The following is a 21,284-nucleotide window of genomic DNA, read 5'->3' on the forward strand; positions in this document are numbered from 1 at the left end:
GCAGAGGCCAGGTTCGCTCAGGGCCGCTCCATCTCACTGGAGCTTCTCTCCCTTGCCCCTAATAGAACCAACCTACCGAGCTCTCAGCGACACGCCCTCGACTCTGAACAGGAGACTGATTCCCCGTGACCCGTGCCTTTAGTCCCAGACTTGGGAGCCACCTAAGAGTTAATGTGTATGTTCATTTGCATAATTATGAATGCGGCTTGCCAGAATAAACTAGGATGAATCTGTGACGGTTGGTACTTATTGTCACCTTGACAGAATCTAGGACTCTCTGGGATCAGGCCCCTGGTCCTGCCTATTGGGGGGTGTTTCACTGAATTAACCTGAGTGTAAAGACCCACTTCACTTCTGGCTGGGACCCAGGATGTAGAGCAGGAGAGCTGAGTAATAGAACCAACTGTTTCGAGCTCTTGCTGCCTCGACAGACTGTACCTTCAACTATGTGTTTAAATGAATTCTGTTCATCTCTGAGTTGCTTTTACTGGATAGTTTATCACAGCAACAGAAAGACACTATGACAGAATCCTTGGGACCACATCCCCAGTTCTGTCATACATCTTATCGAAGCAAAGCACCAGCGTGAAGAGGTTGGATTGGGCTGGGGGTTTCCATACTGTGTTCTCTGGGACACCAGAGGCTCCTAAAGTCTCTGAAGGCCAGTTCTGAGGTGGGGGCAGCCCACAGGACGGGAACCAACTCTGCAGGCTTAGGATCAAGACTTCTGTCTGTGTTACATATTAGGTCTCTGCCACTCACAAGAGGCTAATTGTAAAAACCCCAGGATCAGACCCCTCTGAGGCCCCTTTACAACTCCTCATCCCTGGCTCCACCCACTACTCTCTCAGTTTCAAGATTCGAACACAGACCACAGCTAACTCAGAGCTGGCTGCACTCAGGGCTAGTATGGGGCAGGAGTCCTGAGCGAATGCCTCCATGGCTGCCCTGGACCCTGGTCTTCTTACCAGGAGGTAGCACTGGTGGTGTTCTGCTGCTGCTGCATGCTGGGCAGCCTCTTCCGCCTGCAGAAGCATGTCTGCCAAGAATTCCGTTAAGGCCGCCAGTCTAACAAGGCTTCTGGCCCAACACAATATATATACTTCCTGTGAGCCATCTAAAGGGCATGCTCTCAGCATAACAGGCCTGCTAGGCAGGCTGATGACCACCTCTTGTTTCCTGGTGATCCAGGGAAGTACAGGGGAGTTCTATCAAAGAGCCATGTTGTGCCTCTATCCTCCCGATGCCCACTTGATGAAAGGCAGTCTGAGCTAACCTGCCCCCGAGTTCAATAAGCATTTGGGATCATCACTGGCAAGCGGAACTTGATTGGCATCACAGTCCAGTCACATGACTGAGCTGGGAGCCTCAGTTCTCTTCAGACCTTTTCTCCTCTCACAATCCTCATGTACTCAGCTAACAACCCATGTGCTCTGCTCCCGAACCTTCTCTCACGGCCTGCTTCTCTTCTGTCCAATCATCTGATTTGTCCCTCACATGACTCCTCACACAGCCAGTCTCTCTGGGCAAGTCTCTCTCCTCTAATCTAGGCCCATCTTCCATTTTAAAAAATTTCAAATTACATACATCTGTGTTTGTATACATGCATGTGCCATGGTGACGGCCAGAGGACAACTTGCAGGAGTCTGATCCTTCCTTCTACCAAGGGGGTTCCAAGGCGCAAACTCAGGTCATGAGGTTTGGCAGTGGGCTATCTCACTGGCCCTAAAACCTCTTCTCTGAAGCACAAATTCAAGTGCATTGATTCTTATGAAAACTCCTGAAGTCCTCATGCCATCAAGATAAGGAGCAAATCCCTGAGTGTGGCACACAGGGTTCTATGAGAGGTCCCCAGACCACGCTGACCCTCCCATGAGCCATATTCACCATGAGACAGGGTCTTTCTGTATAACCCTGGTTGTCCTAGAACTCATTCTGTAGAACAGGTTGGCCTCCAACTCAGAGATCCGCCTGCCTCTGCCTCCAGAGTGCTGGGATTGAAGGCGTGAGACACTACCACTGGGCACCTTTTACTTTAAAAAAACAAGTAAGTCTGAGATAGTGTCTGGATTGGTAGTCAGGCTGGTCTTACATTTAAGGTCCTTCTGCCTCACGGTTTCTGAGTGCTGGGCACATGGGCATGGTTCTGGTATAAGCCTTTAGGAGCTCTATCACACCACACTGTCAAGACCAGTTTTCTTATCTGTTTTCCCACTGGACAAGGAGCCCTGTGAGTCTTTGGTTTCGCTCAGGTGCTGGTCAGTTTTTCTGTAAGTCTGACCCAGCCAGAATCATTTGGGGAAAAGGGACTCAACTGAGAAAGTGCCTCCATCAGATTGGCCTGTATCAAGTCCATGGGGCACATTCTTGACTAATGACTGATGTGGTAGGGCCCAGTCCACGTGAGTAGTGCCAACACTGAGCAGATGGTCCTAGGTAGTTTAAGAAGCAGGCTGAGGCCAGGCCGTGGTGGCACAGGCCTTTAATCCCAGCACTCAGGAGGCAGAGCCAGGTGGATCTCTGTGAGTTCGAGACCAGCCTTGTCTACAAAGCGTGATCCAGGACCAGCACCAGAATTACACAAAGAAACCCTTTCTCAGAAAAAAAAAAAGAAGAAGAAGAAGAAGAAGAAGAAGGCTGAGCAAGCCTTGGAGAGCAAACCAGTGAGCATCACTCCTCTGCTTCAGTTCCTGCCTTGAGTTCTAGCCCAACTTCTCTTCATGATGGAGTGTAAGCTGTCAGGTGAGACAAGGGCTCTCCTCTCCAGCTGCTGTTGGTCATAATGTTTATCAGAAACCTACCCAAGACCCCAGATACAAGAACTTGAGCTGGAGTCAACATGAATCAAGACTCGCATGGACAAATGTAAGGATGGGTATCTGAGGTATCCAGATGCTCACACTGTGGACATCCTGGTGGGGGCTGGCTGGGGGGGGGGGTGCTGAACAGGATAGTACAAAGGATACAGTGCTTCCAGTGTGCAAAGGCCCTCCGCAGGGCCATCTTCTTGGCCAGCTTCTCCACCAAGGCCTGGTGGGCAGACAAGCTCTGCCTCCACTCCCAGGCCCACTGCCAGTCACAGAAACGTATCTGGAGCACGGTGACACGGTGGAACTGTACAGCCATCTCTGCAACCGAGAAATAACTATCGGGTACTGCTCCCCCACAGCAGGGAGAGGACTCAGAGGCTGGACCTGCTCCCCCGCAGCAGGGAGAGGACACAGAGACTGGACCTGCTCTCCACAGCAGGAGAGGACTTGGGAGGCTGGACCTGCTCCCCCGAAGCAGGGAGAGGACTCGGAGGCTGGACCTGCTCCCCTGCAGCAGGGAGAGGACACGGAGACTGGACCTGCTCTCCACAGCAGGAGAGGACTTGGAGGATGGACCTGCTCCCCACAGCAGGGAGAGGACATGGAGGCTGGATCCAAGAGCACTTCCACGGAGAATCCTTACTAAAGATTTTAGGTGGACAGCGTAACTCAGTGAGAAAGTACGTGCTTTATCATGTGAGCACGTGAGGCTCCTTCAGTCCAATGCCAAACACCACAACACAAAAGAGTTGTCTAGACACTAGGTCACTGAACCTCTAGAATTACTTTTTTCTCCAAGAAAAAAGGTCTGTGTGTTTAGGGAAGTGTGATGGATAAATGGTTGCCAACTTCACATACCTGGGAAGAGGGAACTGGTTGACTGTCTTCATCAAATTGGACTGTGGCATGTCTGTGAGGCCACTGGTGTTTTGTTTTGTTTTAAACTAGTAACTGGTTGATATAGGAGGGCCAGTCCATTGTGAGCAGTACCATCCCTGAGCAGGTGGGCCTGGGCCTTATGAGACAGGTAACTGAGTAAGGCAGCAGGAAGGGGGTAGGCCAGTAAACAGCACTCCTCCAGTCTCTGCTTAGTTACAGCCTCCGGGTTCCTGCCTTGACTTCCCTCAATAATACAGACTGTGAACTATAAGCCAAATAAACACTTTCTTTTATCAAGTTGGTTTGGTCAGAGTTTAATCACAGCAACAGACACCAACCAATAAGAGAAGAACATGCAACAGAATATTTTTTCCCCAAGGGCTGAGGCTTCTAGTTAGCTGCTGATATGCAAGAATGATAACGGACACTTTCAAAGACACTGTTTGATTTTTGCCTCTACTTGGAGGTTCCTGGATAGAACCAGTCTCCAAGTACATACCACAGCACTCCAGTGATCATGTGATCGTGCTGGAAAAGGACCTCCTGAGCTTTCAGGCATGCTGACCCTAGCTGCCAGACAGACAGCTTTCCAACATTAATCAGCTGATGGCTGGGAAACTGAGACCTCCAAAGTAGGCTGAGGCATGTGACTAAAGATCATCGAGCTAAACAGCCTAAAAGCCTTTGCTTGCCAGCCTTGGGCAACTGTAGAGTCGGTCTACCACCACTGTACTCCAAGAGACAGGAGGGAAATGGGATTCACGTGGACAAGAGTCTGAGAGCCGAGCCTGCGGTCTGGTCAGAGTTTGATTCACTTCTCTGTAAACTCGATAAGCTTGCTTACAAAAAGCATCAGTGATCATGCTCCTAGGGTGACCCAGACCAGCAGGCTGTTCTCAGTGACAGGGTCCTAAGGAGGAGGAGCCGGGAGATGAGACGGCAAAGAAGACAGGGCCGCTGTGGTCAGGAGGTCTTGCATAAGCAGGTCTTATGCCAAGCGCCTTCCTGATTTTAGAAGGGAAAGCCTTGGGCCGATCTAGTCCTCAACACTAGGGGTTATTAACTCTAAAACTTTTTGAGAAACTAACCACAGTGATAGCATCTGTGAGAATCCCAAAGTGCCAAACTTTCCACAGAATCTGTGATATGTTCTCTTTTTTTCTTTCCTTTTCACTTAACAACATCCAAAAAGATTTCAGTATCACAAATTCTATGCATTTGCCTAAGGGAGGACAAATTCAAATAATCCAAGTATGTATTGAGGGCTGGGCTGATCCACGGTGTTTCCTGAGGCCACGATGTATGGAGAAGGAACAGAGCTCCTTGTCTAGAATCAGAAACACGGTGGCAGAGCCAGTAATGGGCTGAGGTCAGGGCCGTGTGGGAGCTGTGGCTTCAGATCCTGGGAACCCAACTCTTCCCACCATAGAGTGCTGTGGTCAGCAGTCCTAGGCCACTGTGTGTAGAATATAAGTTAAAGATGTGTTACGTTTGTTTATGCAGTAGAATATTTGTTTAATGACAGAAAGATGTGTTGCATTCTTTTATGTTGCGTTTGTTTAACTCGGTGAAGCTGTGTTATACTTTGCCTGTCTAAAATATCTGATTGGTCTAATAAAGAGCTGAACAGCCAATAGCTAGTCAGGAGAAAGGATAGACGGGGCAAGCAGGCAGAGGAAAAAAAAAAAAAACAGAGCCTGGTGTTGGTGGTGCACACCTTTAATCCCAGCACTCGGGAGGCAGAGCCAGGCGGATCTCTGTGAGTTCAAGGCCAGCCTGGCTACAGAGTGAGTTCCAGGACAGGCTCCAAAGCTACACAGAGAAACCCTGTCTCAAAAAATCAGGGGGAAAAAAAACAGGTGGAGAAATCTGGGAAGAAAAGATTGAGGAGCAAGAAAGAGGAAGTGAGGAAGAGACTTCAAGGGCCAGCCACCCAGCTTCACAGCAAGCCATAGACAAAGAAGGTATACGGAAATAGAGAAAGATAAAAGTCCAGAGGCAAAAGATAGGACAATTTAAGGAAAGCTGGTTAGAAACAAGCCAAGCTAAAGCCGGGCATTTATAAGAAAGAATAAGCCTCTGTGTATGTATTTGGGAGCTGGGTGGTGGGCCCCACAAAACAGCCAAAGAGTAGAAACACAACCAGCTACAACTGTATGCTTTGTCTGTGATGCTCTTGAGATGCCCTGGGCTTCCCGTGTGCAACACTGCTTGATTAGCTTCCCACTTAGTCCCATCATACGACAGATTCTGCTGACTTTGTCTCATTTCTCCCATGGAAATAGTCTATCAGATGCTATACTTCTTATTAAGATTGCTTGGCTAAAATATAACTTGTGCAAGACCTCCTGACTGCCCCTGTTTTATCTTCTCATCTCCTGGCCACCTCTCACTTAGGACGCTGTCACTGAAGAAAGGCCTGCTGGTCCAGGACGAGTACCTATCAACAGGAAATGGCTAAGCAAAGGTACCATGTGACAGTCGGGCATGGTGGTGCACACCTGCAATCCCAGCACACGGGAAGCAGAGGCAGACGAGTCTCTGTGGGCTCAAGGCCAGTGAGGACTATACAGTAAGTCCCGTCAGGACTACACGGCAATATCCTGTCTCAAAACAAGCAAACCAAATACACCCCATCTGTGGCATCTTCGCTTTGAGAGCTCTTCCGCCTCAGTGCCTCACTCCTGAATGCAGGCCTGCTCAAGGACCTCCACCCGCTCCTGAACTCACTAGGAAGGGAATCTCTAGCTCGAGTGCTCTTCAGCCGGAGACACCGGTGAACAGGAGCCTTGCTCGGCTCTGCAGTCTCCCATCTCACTCTCACTCAGCGCCATTTCTAGGGACATCAGCACAGCAGCCAGGTTTATGAGGGCTGGGCTGACACTCGGGGTGGCTGGCTCTGGGCTGAATTGGCACTATTTGGGGAGCCTCATCACTGGTTAAGCCAGGAACTCTTCTCTGAAGCACCAGTTCTCCTATATAATTCTGGGCTTTGCCTTTCAGAGGCCTGGGGGCTCTTCACCATGTGAAGTAGCTGTCTCGACACCACCTGACACAACCCATCCTCCCCTGTCTCTTCTACCTTGTATGTCCCTTTTCCTGTACCGTCCCATGACGTCAGGGAAAGTGACTGGCACAGGGTTTGACAGAGAGAAGGAAGATAAATAAATACTGTATTAATAAGACAAAAAAGACAAGTTATTCTAAAAATGCAAATAATCATTAAAACTAGCAGTCTTGATAAAGCTGAAATACAATGTAAAAACAAGCACAATAAACTGTAGATATCATCATACTTATCACAATATGAACAGGTCCATTTGAAATATATAAAGTAATCAATACATTAAGACTATTTGAATAGAAGTTAGGCATATTAGTAAAAGCCAGGAGGAAATAAATGAGAACCAAGATGATATACTTTTCTACTAAATTTCTTGTCCTCAAAACTGTGGTGTACGCCGGGCGGTGGTGGCGCACACCTTTAATCCCAGCACTGGGGTGGGGGGCAGAGGCAGGCGGATCTTTGTGAGTTCGAGGCCAGCCTGGTCTACAGAGCAAGATCCAGGAAAGGCACAAAGCTACACAGAGAAACCCGGTCTCGAAAAACAAAACAACAACAACAACAAAAAAACTGTGGTGTAACGCCTTCTGTTTCCTCTTCATGGAGGGTCTCAGGCGATGGGGAGAGGGGTCGGAGCAGCCAGGCTCGGGAGCCCAGCTTCCCACTCACCGTTCTGCCATCTCTTCGCCCTGCGGATATGGAGGTACTGAAGCCAGGCCTTCAAAGATCTCTGCTTCTGCCGGCGCTGATGGTGTCTCACAGCACGGACCACCTTCCACCTTTCCCGATGGCTATTTAGGAGCTGTTCTTGCCATCGTGACCAAGCCTGAAAAGACCAGACCAAGAATCCAATGTCCTTCTCAGCCACACAGTGAGTTTGAGGCCACCCTGGGCTACATGAGATCCTGCCTCAAACAAAATAAAACAAACTTTGGGGGGGGGGAATAAATTATAAATAAAAAAATAAAGAGAAGTTGTAAAAAGTAATTTGCAGCTGGGTGAGGGTGGTACACACCTTTAATCCCAGCACTCAGGAAGCAGAGGCAAATGGATCCATGACAGAGTGAGTTCTGTGACAGCCAGAGCTACATAGAGAAACCCTGTCTTGGTGACGGGGGTGGGGTGGGGATGGAGAAGTAATTGCAAATACATGATGGAGTTCAGCATAAAGCTTTTGAGCTCAGCTACACTGGTGGATTAACCGAGGGAAGACATGGAGTTGTTATATATACAAGGGATGAAGCGGAGACTACATGCTAGGGGAACGTCAAAGGAAGATGAGTCAGATGGGAAGAAGACTGATGTCAACAGCTGTTGTTTTACATTTCTATGACAGCTCCATGCAACCATAGATAATAAAAACTTTGTCTTAAAAAAAGAATGATGGGGGGCGGGCAGAGAGATTGCTCAAGGGTTGTTACTCTTACAGAGGACCCAGGTTCAGTTCCCAGCACCCACAAAATGGCTCAAAACCATCTGTAAGTCCAGTTCCAGGGTATCTGACACCCTCTTCTGTCCTCTGGGGTGCCAGGCACATACATGGTGCACAGACATACATGCAAACAAAATTTACACACACACACACACACACACACACACACACACACACACACACACACACGGAATAATGAAATTAAATGACACTCTGAGTATAATATAGTAAATTCTGATTTAGGATGAATGCAGGTCTGCCTTTTCTTTGGAAGCGGTGGGGGGGATACCTATCAAGACACAGTTCTCTTACATTTCAGGGGAGCGTGCTTGTAAAAGGTGAAAGTGGACAACAGGATTCCCTTAAAATTATTCACAAACCTGTATCCATGAGAAGGTTTCATGTATCTGCAGAGATAACTCATGCCTTAATTTGAATATAAAGATTTCTTGTAGCTGAAAGTTTTCCTGTGTCCCGCCTGGCTAATATTATTTTTTAACTTTGGCCATGGCAGGCTTCTTGCTATATAGCTCTTATATCTTTAATTAACCCATTTCTATAAATCTATACTTTGCCATGTGGCTCATGGCCTACCGGTACCTTTACATCTTTCTTCTCCTGGCAGCAGCTGGCAGAGTCTCCCCTGCTCTGTCTTCTTTCCTCTCTCTCTCTTTAGAATATCTTGCCTAACCTTATTCTGCCCCACCATTGGGCAAACAGCTTTATTTATCAACCAATCAGAGGAACACATTTTCACAGCATACAGAATGACATCACCCACCAATTTCTTATCTTCTTTTTCTAAATCTATAACACCTCTTTCTTCCCTCCTCTTAGGTGAATACCATTCTTTCTGGTCCCCTCCAAAAATATGGCAGGGGGCTAGAGAGATGGCTCAGTGATTAAAGTGAGTACTGTTCTTGTAGAGGACCTGAGTTTAGTTGCCAACACCCATGTTGGATGTCTCATAAACACTTGTAACTACAGCTCTAGGAGATCTAGTGTCCCCTTCTGGGTTCTGTGAGCGTGTGTGTATATGTGTGTGTGTGTGTGTGTGTGTGTGTGTGTGTGTGTGTATACAGGCACGCGCTCGCTCTAGCCAAAACTGGCCAAGCTCCAGGCAAAGGTCACCTTAACTATGGCTACATGTCATCTTTTCTTGCCTTCTCAACTGTATCACTGGAATTTGCCCCTCTCCTATACATTCACCTTTCACTTTCTACTAGGTTTGAGAAACCCGTGGACAAATGTACTATATTTCTCCCATCCTATTTTTGTTCTTTTTGTGTTTTGTTTTGTTTTAAGGCAGGGTTTCTCGGTGTAATCCTGACTGTCCTGTAAACTAGCTCTGTAGACCAGGCTGCCTTGAACTCAGAGATCCACCTGCCTCTGCCTCCTGAGTGCTGGGATTAAAGGTGTACACGCTCAACTTCCTGGATTTTTTTTTTTTTTTTTTTTTTTTTTGCGCTAAAACAATTTTTTTTTTTTTAAATGCCCTTCACAGGCTGGAGAGATGGTTCAGTGGTAAGAGCACTGGCTGCTCTTCCAGAGGTCCTGAATTCAATTCCCAGCAACCACATGGTGGCTCAGAACCATCTGTAATGGGATCTGACTTCCTTTTCTGGTGTGTATAAAGACAGTGCACATATATATAAAATAAACAATTCTTTTAAAAAATGCCCTTCAGAGCCAGGTGGTGGTGGCGCACACCTTTACCTTTAATCCCAGCACTTGGGAGGCAGAGCCAGGCGGATCTCTGTGAGTTGGAGGCCAGCCTGGTCTACAAAGTGAGTTCCAGGACAGCCAGGGTTACACAGAGAAACCCTGTCTCGAAACCCCCCCCCCCCCAAAAAAAAAAAAAGCCCTTCAGGATGTGACAATCAAAAACGTGACTTTGTATTGGGCTCTACATCACACACAAAAATAGCCATGTATGGTTTTATTTTTTTTTCCATTTCCTATTAAAAGTTCCAGGTGTGTATGCATAGGTGCCCTCAGGCCAGAAGCATTGGATCCCCTGGAGCTAAAGGTACAGGTAGCTGAATTGCCTGATGTGGATGCTGGGAATGTAACTTGGTCCTCTGGAAGAGCACACTTGCTCTTAACAGTGAGCCATCTCTCCAGCCCCGCTTTCCTTTCCTTTTCTTTCTTTTTGAAGCAGGATCTCACTATGTAGCTCTGGCTGGCGTCACCTAATGTATGGTTTTAATACGAACTGTATGTATATATTGTCATATCAATATGAAAGGCACTGGGATTAACAACATTGTGGCTATAGAAAAGAAAGCACCCCCTCCCCTTTAATCTACAATGGAAGTACATCAAAGTGTGTGGAGGGTGAACATTACATCCACAATTGTCAAGTGGCCAGTGTGGAGGCTCAAATTACTCAGGGTCAGCGAATCTGAGTTTGCTTTACCCAGCAGGGTGGCATAAGGGAATGAATTGACCACAGGCATGGTTACCAGGTGTTTAGAAGGGACTACACTTGGCTGTGCGGTGTGCTTTGATCTAGCAAGGGGGAGGTCTTTTGTCTGCCCCTTGGCATTGTTAAAAAAGCCCTTTGGAATAAACCATTGGAAAGGGCCATTGGGTTTTGGTCCAGGTCCTCCAGAAGCTACCCTGTGTTTCTGTCTTTCTTCTCATCTCCATTTTTCATTCTACCTAATATTTTCTTATTCCTCTCTCCTCCTCATAGGAACCCTTGAAAAGGTGGGAGCTGGCCTCCCACAGGCCGGAACAACTAAGCACAAGGCAGGCCCAGTACACAGGCCTGTGATCACAGTACGCAGGCGCTAGAAGCAAGAGGCCCAGGAGCTCGAGGCCAGAAGGGGACATGAGACACTGTCCAAGAACAGAAAAGATCATCAAGAGAAGAGATTATATATTTTATTCTTTTTTTTTTAAACCGGAGCTGAGGACCGAACCCAGGGCCTTGCAATTGCTAGGCAAGTGCTCTACCACTGAGCTAAATCCCCAACCCTATATTTATTCTTAAACTGGGTATGGGAGCTCCTGCTTGTAATCTCAGGATTTGAGAGGCTGAGGCAGGAGGGTCAGGAGTTTGAGGCCAGCATGGTCTTCTTAATAATACCCTGAATTTAAGTGAGACATGGCGCACACCTTTAATCCCAGCATTTAGGAGGCACAGGCAGGCAAATCTCAGTGAGTTCGAGACCAGTCTGGTCTACAAAGCAAGATCCAGGACAGCCAGTGATACACAGAGAAACCCTGTCTCAAAAACAACCAAAAATAAAATAAAATAAAGTCCCTGAATTTTTATTATTTTTAAATTTTATTGTTTTTAATTAAATATGTGGCGTGTGTGTCTGTTGTGTGGGTATATGCATGTGTGTGCAGGTGTCTGAAAGTCAGGGGAGTTGGATCCCCTGGAGTCGGAGTTTCGGATGGTTGTGAGCCACCTGATAGGGTGCTGGGAATTGAACTCTGGTCCAGGCCCCTCCCCCCTTTTCCTGAAAAGGCATAAAAATACATTTGCACAGTTGTTAAAACATGAAGAGTGGCTGGGCATGATGTTTCACACCTTTCATCCAGCACTCAGGAGGCAGAGTCGGGTGGATTTCTGTGAATCACAGGCCAGCCTGGTCTGTGTAGTGAGTTCCAGGACACCCAGGGCTACATGGTGAGACCCTGTCTCACAAAAACAAAGACAAAGCCCCATGAAGCACGGGTTAAACAGGGTAAAGTGTATGTTACCCTTTTTCTATGGTTCGGTATTTGCAGACACAACCCCCAAAGCAAAGGTTTACCCTTCAGCACATTTGCCATGCAGCTGACACCAGCCCTCTCCTTCCCAAGCTCGGGACGGCCATTCTGTGACTTCTCCCCGGAAGGCTTTCTTGAAAGCACTCCCATGTGCTCACAGAAACTGCTTATCAATCTATTATCTAACCATTTCCACGTGGCTCAGCCCAAAGGTCAAGTCTGTCCTCGCCCTGCCTGACCCGGCAGAATGGCATCTGACGTGGCAGAGGGCACCTTCTCTGCTGGGTCCCTGTCCCCAGCCTGTCCTGTCACTCCCTCACTCCACCATCCGCTCACTCCTCAGCTCAAACGCCGTCCTCCTCCACGGACTCCTAGCACTTGGTCGAGTCCTGCCTCAGCCTCCCTCAGCAGCTCAGATGCTCTGTGGACGCCGGATCAGGCTCAGCATCCCGAGTCTGGAGCACAGCTTCCCCCAGCCCTTCCCCACAGGCCGCTTCTCCTTCAGAGAGCCCATGTCAGTGAAGGGTAACTCCACTATGGCGGCTACTCAGCCAGAGGCAGAGGTCACCACAGAATTCCTCTTCTGAAGAAATATGTCGTCTCTCCATGAGCAAATTCTATTAGTCACTTTCAAACAAGCAGAACCTTGAGTCTGGAGAGATGCTCAGTGGTTAAGAGAGCTGCCTGTTCTCTTAGAGGACTCAGGTTTGAGTCCCAGGACTCCCAAGGCCACTCACAACCATCTGTGACTCTAGTTCCAGGGGATTCAACACTCTCTTCTGACCTCTATGGGCACCAGACACACACATGGTGCACATATATACACACATTCAGGAAGAAAACTTACATATGTATAATAAAATAAATAAATCATAAACACACACAAACACACACTCCAACTACCATCTTGCCGAAATCTCACTTGGAATTTTCTTTCTTTCCTTTTCATCTTCTGTTTTTTGGTTTTGTTTGTTTTATTTTTCAAGACAGGATTTCTCCGTGCAGACCCAGCTGTCCTAGAATTCAGAGATCCACCTGCCTCTGCCTCCTGAGTGCTGTGATGTATGTGTATGTGTATGTCTGTGTGCAGGTATATGCACTTGGGTACCTGAGGAGGTCAGAAGGTATCAGAGGCCCCAGAGCTAGAGTTATAGGTAGTTGCGAGCTGCTTAATGTAGGTTCTGGGAACCAAACTTAGGTCCCCTGCAACAGAGTATGTACTCTTAGCCACTAAATCATCTTTTCAGTTTTCAAACAGTTGATTCCACTTTAGTACATGGGTATGTGTCTGGATGTATGCCAAATGTGTGCAGATAGCCTACATTCACGAGGAGTGGTGAGCATGGTCCTAGCACTTGGAAGGTGGAGGCAAGATGATTAGAAGATCAAGATCATCCTCTACTCCACAGCTAGTTCAAGGCCAACCAAGACTACATGAGACCCTGATTCAAAAACCAAAAGCCAAACACCCTGTGAGGGCGAAGCAGAAGGGTTTTCTCTTCAGTCTTGGTTTCTACCTGCACTATTTTCCATTTGATGCAGAAAGGCAATAATGAGGAGATGAGAACATATTTTAACAGTTTCTAACCAATGTAGTGAACTCGGCTCTGCGCGGGTATCTTGTGGAGAACGGGTACACATTCCTAACAGCAGTGCCCATCTGCCACAGCCTCACCCCTGCACGCTCTCTCACCCCACCTCCCCAGGTGCCCAGGCTGCACTCCCAACAAGCAGCAGCAGTGAGAAGCCTTCCTGTTAATTCTAGTCCTGGGACACCAAAACCTGAGTATACGCCCGCCCGACAGACCTGCAGCTGGAGGCTCCGGGCTCTATGCTTCACAGCCGCTGTGTGGAGAGCATGGGCGGCATGGGCTTGTGCTAATCGCCTCCTCCACCTGCTCCACCAGAAACTGAAAGAGCAAATCAAAGATGGAGTCAGTTGGGGGCGGGGGACAGAAAAGAGAAGGACCATTAGGGCTGTGCTTCTGAACTTTAGCCCAGGTCTCTCTTCCTCACAGTGCCACCTAAACTGACATCTGCTCCACCCACTGCTGCAAGGAAAAGCAAAAATCAAGAGCAGTCCAAGGCTGAAGAGACTAAATGTGCTTGCCACCAAGTCTGACGACCGGAGTTCAATCCCTGACCTCCACACGCATCATCTCTTTCTCACACATTAACTAAAGCGTAACTTTAAGAAGACGAAGGGCCACAAGCTAATGTCAGATCCAGCCTGAAGCACTATAAATCACCATCCACGTATCGTTTGTCTGCAGTACTGGGGATGAACTCGGGGCCGTGTGCACGGCAGGCAAGCTCTCACCCACTGAGTACCAGCCCCAACCCTTCAGCACTCCAGACACGCTCTGGTGCTCCCAGCTACACACTTTAGTTTTCCAAACTGGGAGTTAGCTACATTAGAACCCAGACTTGATGAGAAAATCTGAAAGGAGAAAAAAGGGGCTTTCAGGTTTCCAGTCTGGCAGGGCTGTCTCCTTCCTTCCCACCTGCTGCAGCCACACCTTCATCTTAGTCTCCCTCCTATTGCCTCTGTGTCACTCTGGCTGTCCTGGAGCTCTGTAGACCAGGCGGGCCTTGAACTCAAGAGATCCGCCTGCCTCTGCCTCCTTTTCCGGGACTGAAGGTGTGCGCCACCAGCCAGGTCAGGCTGCCTGACTCATTCAAGGCTGAGGAGATGGCCCCGGTGGGAATGTGCTTGCTGCGCAATCCTGAGAACCTGAGTCTGGATCTCTAGCTGCAAGCTCCATGCTACAGGAACAGAGTCAAGAAGGTTCCCTGGAAGCTCAGTGGCTGGCCAGCAACCCGAGCTGAATTGGTGAGTTCGGTAAGGTAGAGCGGTGAGGTAGAGCCTGGCATGGTAGTGAACTTGGGAGGCAGAGCAGGAGGATTTTTATGAGTTTGAGGCCAATCAGGCCTACATATTAAAGCCCCTTATCAAAAGAAAGAAAAGGAGAGAGAGAGAAGAAAAGCAGGTGTCGTACACCTTTAATTCCAGCACTCAGGAGGCAGAGGAAGGTGGATCTCTGAGTATAAGGACAGCCCGGTCTACAGAGCTAGTTCCAGGACAGCCAGGGCTACAAAGAGAGACCCTGAATTAAAACCAAAGGATTAAATGAAATACTTTACATTATATGAAATACTCTACATTAAATGAAATACTTTCCATTAAATGAAATATTTTACACTATGACACATACACAGCCCCACCTAGTGATACAGACCTGTAACCCCAACTATCTGGCTGAGTCACAAGGGTCAAAGGCCTAGTGCTAGCTTCAGCTGCAGAGAGAGTTCAAGGCCAGACTAAATGGACATGGCTCAGTGGCGGAGTATCTGCAGCATGTGATAGACTCTAAGCTCACTCCCCTGTACCACCCCGTCCTAGACAGGATTTCCATCGCTGTGATGAACACCATGACCAGAAGCAGCATGGGGAGGAAAGGGTTTATCTGGCTTACACTTCTATATCACAGTTCATCACTGAAAGAAGTCAGGACAGGAACTCAAACAGAGCAGGACCCTGGAGGCAGGAGCTGATGCAGAGGCCATGGAGGAGTGCTGCTTACTGGCTTGCTCATCAATCACTAATTAGGGAAATCCCTGTCTGCAGCCCAATCTTATGGAGGCTCTTTCTCACTGAGGTCCCTCCTTTCAGATAACTCGACCTTTAGGTGTCAAGTTGACACAGAACTAGCCAGCTCATACCCCGTACCACCAAAAATTCTACACACAAAGTTAACATAGGCTTAGGACACTGTAAGCACTTAGTTACAACTCATTCTGATTATATGAACATTCAATATTATAGCTGGATGTTATCAAGGGGTATTTATAGGTGTCAACTGTGTTCTAAGCACTCTGGTGAGATGGGTGAATTAAAGCCTCATCCCAACGCTGAGGTAAACTGATGACTGCCGACATGTGGTGCCCCATACACTCACCATAAGAGACTCCTCCGCCTAAATTCTACAGCAGTGGACTGCATGTGATGTTTGGTCCTACGGGCAACCATGTATATCAACCAGGACTTCCAGGCTTGGCGCATCTTCTGCTTTGTATCTAGAGACATCAAAGAGATCTTTTTTAAAGGGTAGACACTGGACGGGAGAGATGGCTCGGCAGTTAAGAGCATCTACTGCTCTGGCACAGGTCCACTTCAGTTCCCAGCACCCACACTGGGCAGCTCACAGCCTCCTGGGACTCCAGCTCCAGGATGGATTGCAGGGGATCTGATGCATTTCTTCTGGCCTCTGCAGGTACCTGCACATTTCTATACACTGACATACACACATAAACATAATTAAAAATAAAACCAGGAAAAAAAGAAGGATGCTGTCTCAAAAACAAAACAAAAAATAAAAACAAAAAAATGGGTCGAGCGGGCCAGTGAGAGGACTCAGTGGTTAAGGGTGCTTGCTGCCAAGCCTGGTGGCCTGCGCATAATCCCTGGAGCTCACACAAAAGGAGAACTGGCTCCTGCCGGCTGTCTTCTGACCTCCCAGGAGCACCATGGTGTACAGGAGCCTCACACATTTAAACAAACAAATGTAAGTAAACATTTAAAGGATGGGATACATTATTTCACGTTGGGTTTCCTATACTTGTGAATGCCTGTATCTCTTCTCCAGCCTCCAAGCGCCCTCTTCTGGAAACACTGTGTAGTGTTACAAATTGAAAAAGAATCGAGACTGCACAGGTTCCAGTGGTGCCAGATGCCAGCACTTAAAGAAAACTTGATGTGGCAGGCAGGCACTCCGCCGACTGTGCTCATCTGAGCTCCTCCACCTTTTGCGTTTCTTTTTCCTTTTTCTTTTTCTGGCTTTTTGAGACAGGGGTTCTCTGTGTAAACAGTCCTAACTGTCCTGGAACTCACTCTGAGGACCAGGTTGGCCTCGAACTCACAGAGCTCTGCCTGCCTCTGCTGGGATTAAAAGTGTGTGCCACCACCGCCTAGCAACCTTTTGTTTTTTTGAGACCAGGTCTATGTTGCCTGCCTGATTTGGAACTCCCTTTGTAGACTAGGCTACCCTCAAACTCACAGAAATCCACTCGCCTCAAGTGCTGGATTAAAGATGTGCATTACCATGTCTGGTTTTATTATTTTTTTTTTCCGGCCTTATTTTTTAAGACAGAGTTTCACAGTGAACTTGGAGCTCTCCAATTAAACTAGACTAGCTGGCCAGAGAGCCACAGGAATCCTCCTGCCTCCACTTCCCAGTGCTAGTTTGAAAGCACGCCTGGCTTTTTATGTGAGTCTACACTCAGGTCCTCATGCTTGCTTTGCAAAGCACTTTGCTGAGACCCATTTTCCCAACCCTGGAAACAGGGCAGTGGCCCACGACTTCATCTCAAGCACCTAGGAGGCAGAGGCAGACAGAGCTCTGTGAGTTCCAGGCCAGCCTGGTCTACAGAGTAATTTCAGGAGAGCCAGGGCAACACAGTGAAACCTTGTTTCAAAAAACAAAAACAAAACAAACAAACAAAAAAAAAAAACCAATTTATGCCACAAAATAAAACTTAAAATATCAGAAGAACTGATATGATACTAAACAGCATCCTCTGAGTATAATGGAAAAAACTAGAACTCCTTAGCTGAAGGATACAGAAGCAAAGAGATAAGAGTTCAAGGCTCAGCAGTTAAGAGCACTGGCTGCTCCTGCAGAGGATCCTGACTCAGTTCCCACACCCACATGGCAGCTCACCAGTCTATAACTCCAGTTCTCGGGGATCCAACGCTCTCATCTGACCTCTGTATAAACCAGAGACACACGTGTTGCACAGACATATGTGAAGGAAAACACTCATACACATAAATAATTTTTTCCCTAGGACATAACTCAGGGAACAGGATTTTTTGTTTTGGTTTTGTTTTTGAGACAGGGTCTCAACTCTATCTAAAAGAAATTAAACAAAACAAAACAAAAAAAGAGTTCAAAGCCAGTCTGGGGATACACAGAAGACCTCATCTAAAAAGAAATAAAATAAAGAATTTTAAAAATAGAAGCTGATGGTGGTGGCATACGGAGGCAGAGACAAGTGGATCTCTATGAGTTCAAGGCCAGCCTGGTCTACAGAGTGAGTTCTAGCATAGCCAAGGCTACACAGAGAAACCTTGTGTGTGTGGGTGTGGGGGGGAGGCCCAAAATAGTAGAAAATGAAACATGTTTCTAAATAATCTATGAACAAAAAGGAAACCAGAAAACATTTTTTAACTGAACACAACACATTAAACACCTGGCACCGTGTAACAGTGCTTAAGGGAACTGTTGACAGGAGTGAACGCTTGTCAGAAACAGTCTCTCATCGATGACTTCAGTTTGCAGGAGTGAACACTTGTCAGAAACAGTCTCTCATCGATGACTTCAGTTTGCAGTTTAAGGAACAAACCGGCAGTGGTGCAGCTTAATCCCAGCACTGGGGGGGGGGGGGGGGGGGGAGCAGACAGAGGCAGGCGGATCTCCGTGACACACGTACAGGGCCAAACAGTCAAACAAATGAAATACAAAAACCTAAAAAACCCTTTAAAAAGAACGAAACAGACACAAATATGATGGCTAATCTAGGTTGTCAACTTAACTTACATCTGGGATTACCTAAAACCCAAACAGCTGGGCACACCTGTGAAGAACTTTTCCCGACTGGACCATGTGAGGTGGGAAGACCCACACTAAATGTGGGCCTTGCCTCTGTGGCAGCCCACAGAAAAGGACATGGAAGGAGGAAGCCTTTGCTGTCTTCCTGCTTGCCCTCACGTTCCATGGCAAGTTCATCAACCCTGTTCCTGAGATACTCCTTTGCTGGGGTTAGAACCTATGTTTTCAGGATTCCAACACAGACTGAAGATCAGCAGCTCTCCATGACTTCCCTGGGACTCTAGCACCAGATTGAACAGTGGAGACATCCAGTCTTGGAAACTGAACAACTACCAGATCCTTGGCCTTTCCATCAGGAGACAGCCATTGTTGGCCTATGGGTACCACAGCCTGTAAGCCACTCTCACAAATCCCCTTTTAATGTATATAATAATATGTATTATTTAAAAAATCGATTATATATTATAATATAATATACATATGTATATATACACATATTAGTTCATTCTATCAGTCCTGTTCCTTTAGAGAATCCTAACTAATACAATTACACACACACACACACACACACACACACACACACACACACGGATGTGTACATTAATAGTAAGAACAAGAAAAGGTATCATTAATTATTAGAGAAATGCAAAGTAAAACAAGAATGAAATATCTGAACTATCTATATAGATAACTCAGATAACTATTTGTAGAGTTAAATTTGTTTTGTTTTGTTTTTTCCAAGACAGGGTTTCTCTGTGTAGTTCTGGTGCCTGTCCTGGAACTTACTCTGTAGACCAGGCTGGCCTTAACTCACAGAGATCCACCTGGCTCTGCCTCCCGAGTGCTGGGATTAAAGGTGTGAGCTACCACCGCCCGGCAAATTATTATTATTATTATTATTTTTTGAGGCAGGGTCTCACTATGTAGCCCTGGCTATCCTGAACTATGTAGATCGGGCTTCTCTTTGAACTCAGAGAGATCCACCTGCTTCTTGAGTGCTGATATTAAAGGTCTGTGTGCTCAACTTGTTTTGTTCTTTGAGACAAGAGTTTCCTGTGCACCGAGGCTAGCCATCTGCTTGCTCCCTCGCCTCTCCAGTGCTGTATTGCAGGCATGCACCAGCACAGCTGCCCCATTCCTAAAAGAACACTTGATATTTTTGCATACAAAATGACTCTGCATTTGCCAAAACCACAGAACAGTACATCAAAAAGAATAACTCTCACTGTATAAGAATTAGAAATAACAACAATAGCCAGGCAGCTGGGGCGCCTGCCTTTAATCCCAGCACTCGGGAGACAGAGCCAGGTGGATCTCTGTGAATTCGAGGCCAGCCTGGTCTACAGAGTGAGTTCCAGGACAGGCACCAAAACTACACAGAGAAACCCTGTCTTGGAAAAAAAAAAAAAAAGAAGAAGGAGAAGAAACAACAACAACAAACCATGAGCTACTTCCGGGTTAAATCCCGAAACAGTCTGTCTCATACTTAACTAAGAATCCACCATCCTGGGGAGCGGAGAGAAAGCTAGACAGGGAAGGGAACATTCACCACTTATTTAGGTTTTTTTTTTTGAGACAATTTTGCTACCTAGTTGAGGCTAGACTTGAACTTTCTGTGTAGTCAGCTCATCTGTTTCCTATTTCCTTCCTCCACCTCTTGAGTGCTGAGATTAGAGGCCTGTCTCAACACACCTGGCTAAGGAAGGCAACCTTCAAATGCACCTGAATCAAAGCTGGAGAGATGGCTCCACAGGTAAGAGCACTCGTTACTCTTCCAGAGGACCCAGGTTCAGTTCCCAGCTCATAACTAAATTCCAGTTCCAAGAGATTTCATGTTCTTTTCTGGTCTCTGCATGTGCACAGCCCACAGACACATAAAAAAAATAAATTAATCAATAAATGAAAATGGGCCTGAATCTTTTGGATCTCGAAGAAAGGGAAGAAGTGCATATTCAGTGTGGTCAGAGGGTGGGGGGGAGAGAACAGGTGAAACCTCGAAAATCACACCAGGGCATCGAGTCCACTGAGAGGCCACTGAGCTTGCAGAGTGGCGTGGTCTAACCTCTGTCCAACCACTCTTACAGCTGTGTGTACACAGAAAACAGGAGTAAATGCAAAGAGGCGATGAAGAATCGCCAACCTCCTTGGAAGGTGAGAATTACTGTCAGGAAGCAGCAATGGGTACTTCTTCAGAGAGCTCTCCTAAAACCAGATGCATGCTGCTGGAGCTTAGGGAACGAACCGACCTAAGCAAGGCTGAGGGAGCACAGGTCCACACTGGGGGAGCAGCTGTGCTGTGCTCCGTTTAAGCACACCAGCAGGCCAGGTACAGTCTGCTCACACATCTGCCCAATGAGCTTCAAGTGCCCAGACTACACCACATGGAGACACAGGATCTGACCAGGCAGGGGGTTCAACTAGATCAGATCACACTTGGCAAACAAGAAAGGAAGTCAAGCACATCATCCCTCTCCCAGACGATTCCCTCTCCCAGAACCCTCCCCTCTCTCACCGTGATGCTCGGCTCTGCAGAGCCCCTTCCTCATCTCCCGTCGCTGGTGCACAAAGGCCTTCCAGTTCTGGAACATCAGGTTGTACAAATAGTATCTGAGGAGCCGAAATGCAAACAGAAATGCAAACAGTGCTTACCGTAAGACAACAAAGTAACTCCACCCAGCACAGCCAGTGACCTCTACACTCAGGAGCATTCTAGAAGGGGAAACCTGTAGTTGATGGAGAATTGATCAGCAGACATTAGGGTT

General features: G+C 47.3%; 1 protein-coding gene across 9 annotated transcripts in view; it reads right to left on the reverse strand.

Moving 5' to 3' along the window:
• Positions 1 to 21,284, reverse strand: part of Sfi1 (SFI1 centrin binding protein) — a 60,370-nt gene that overhangs the window by 23,471 nt on the left and 15,615 nt on the right. For all 9 annotated transcript variants that reach the window (XM_015991571.3, XM_076547017.1, XM_076547016.1 and 6 more), the window contains exons 6-11: positions 21,035 to 21,129; positions 15,871 to 15,988; positions 13,719 to 13,821; positions 7,423 to 7,579; positions 2,967 to 3,128; positions 969 to 1,039 (exon numbers count right to left, since the gene is read on the reverse strand). In XM_015991571.3, coding sequence (XP_015847057.1) covers positions 969 to 1,039; positions 2,967 to 3,128; positions 7,423 to 7,579; positions 13,719 to 13,821; positions 15,871 to 15,988; positions 21,035 to 21,129 — 706 coding nt within the window. The remainder of the gene's footprint in view (positions 1 to 968; positions 1,040 to 2,966; positions 3,129 to 7,422; positions 7,580 to 13,718; positions 13,822 to 15,870; positions 15,989 to 21,034; positions 21,130 to 21,284) is intronic.

Source organism: Peromyscus maniculatus, chromosome 10, assembly GCF_049852395.1.
Source record: "Peromyscus maniculatus bairdii isolate BWxNUB_F1_BW_parent chromosome 10, HU_Pman_BW_mat_3.1, whole genome shotgun sequence".
Taxonomy (NCBI): Eukaryota; Metazoa; Chordata; class Mammalia; order Rodentia; family Cricetidae; genus Peromyscus; species Peromyscus maniculatus.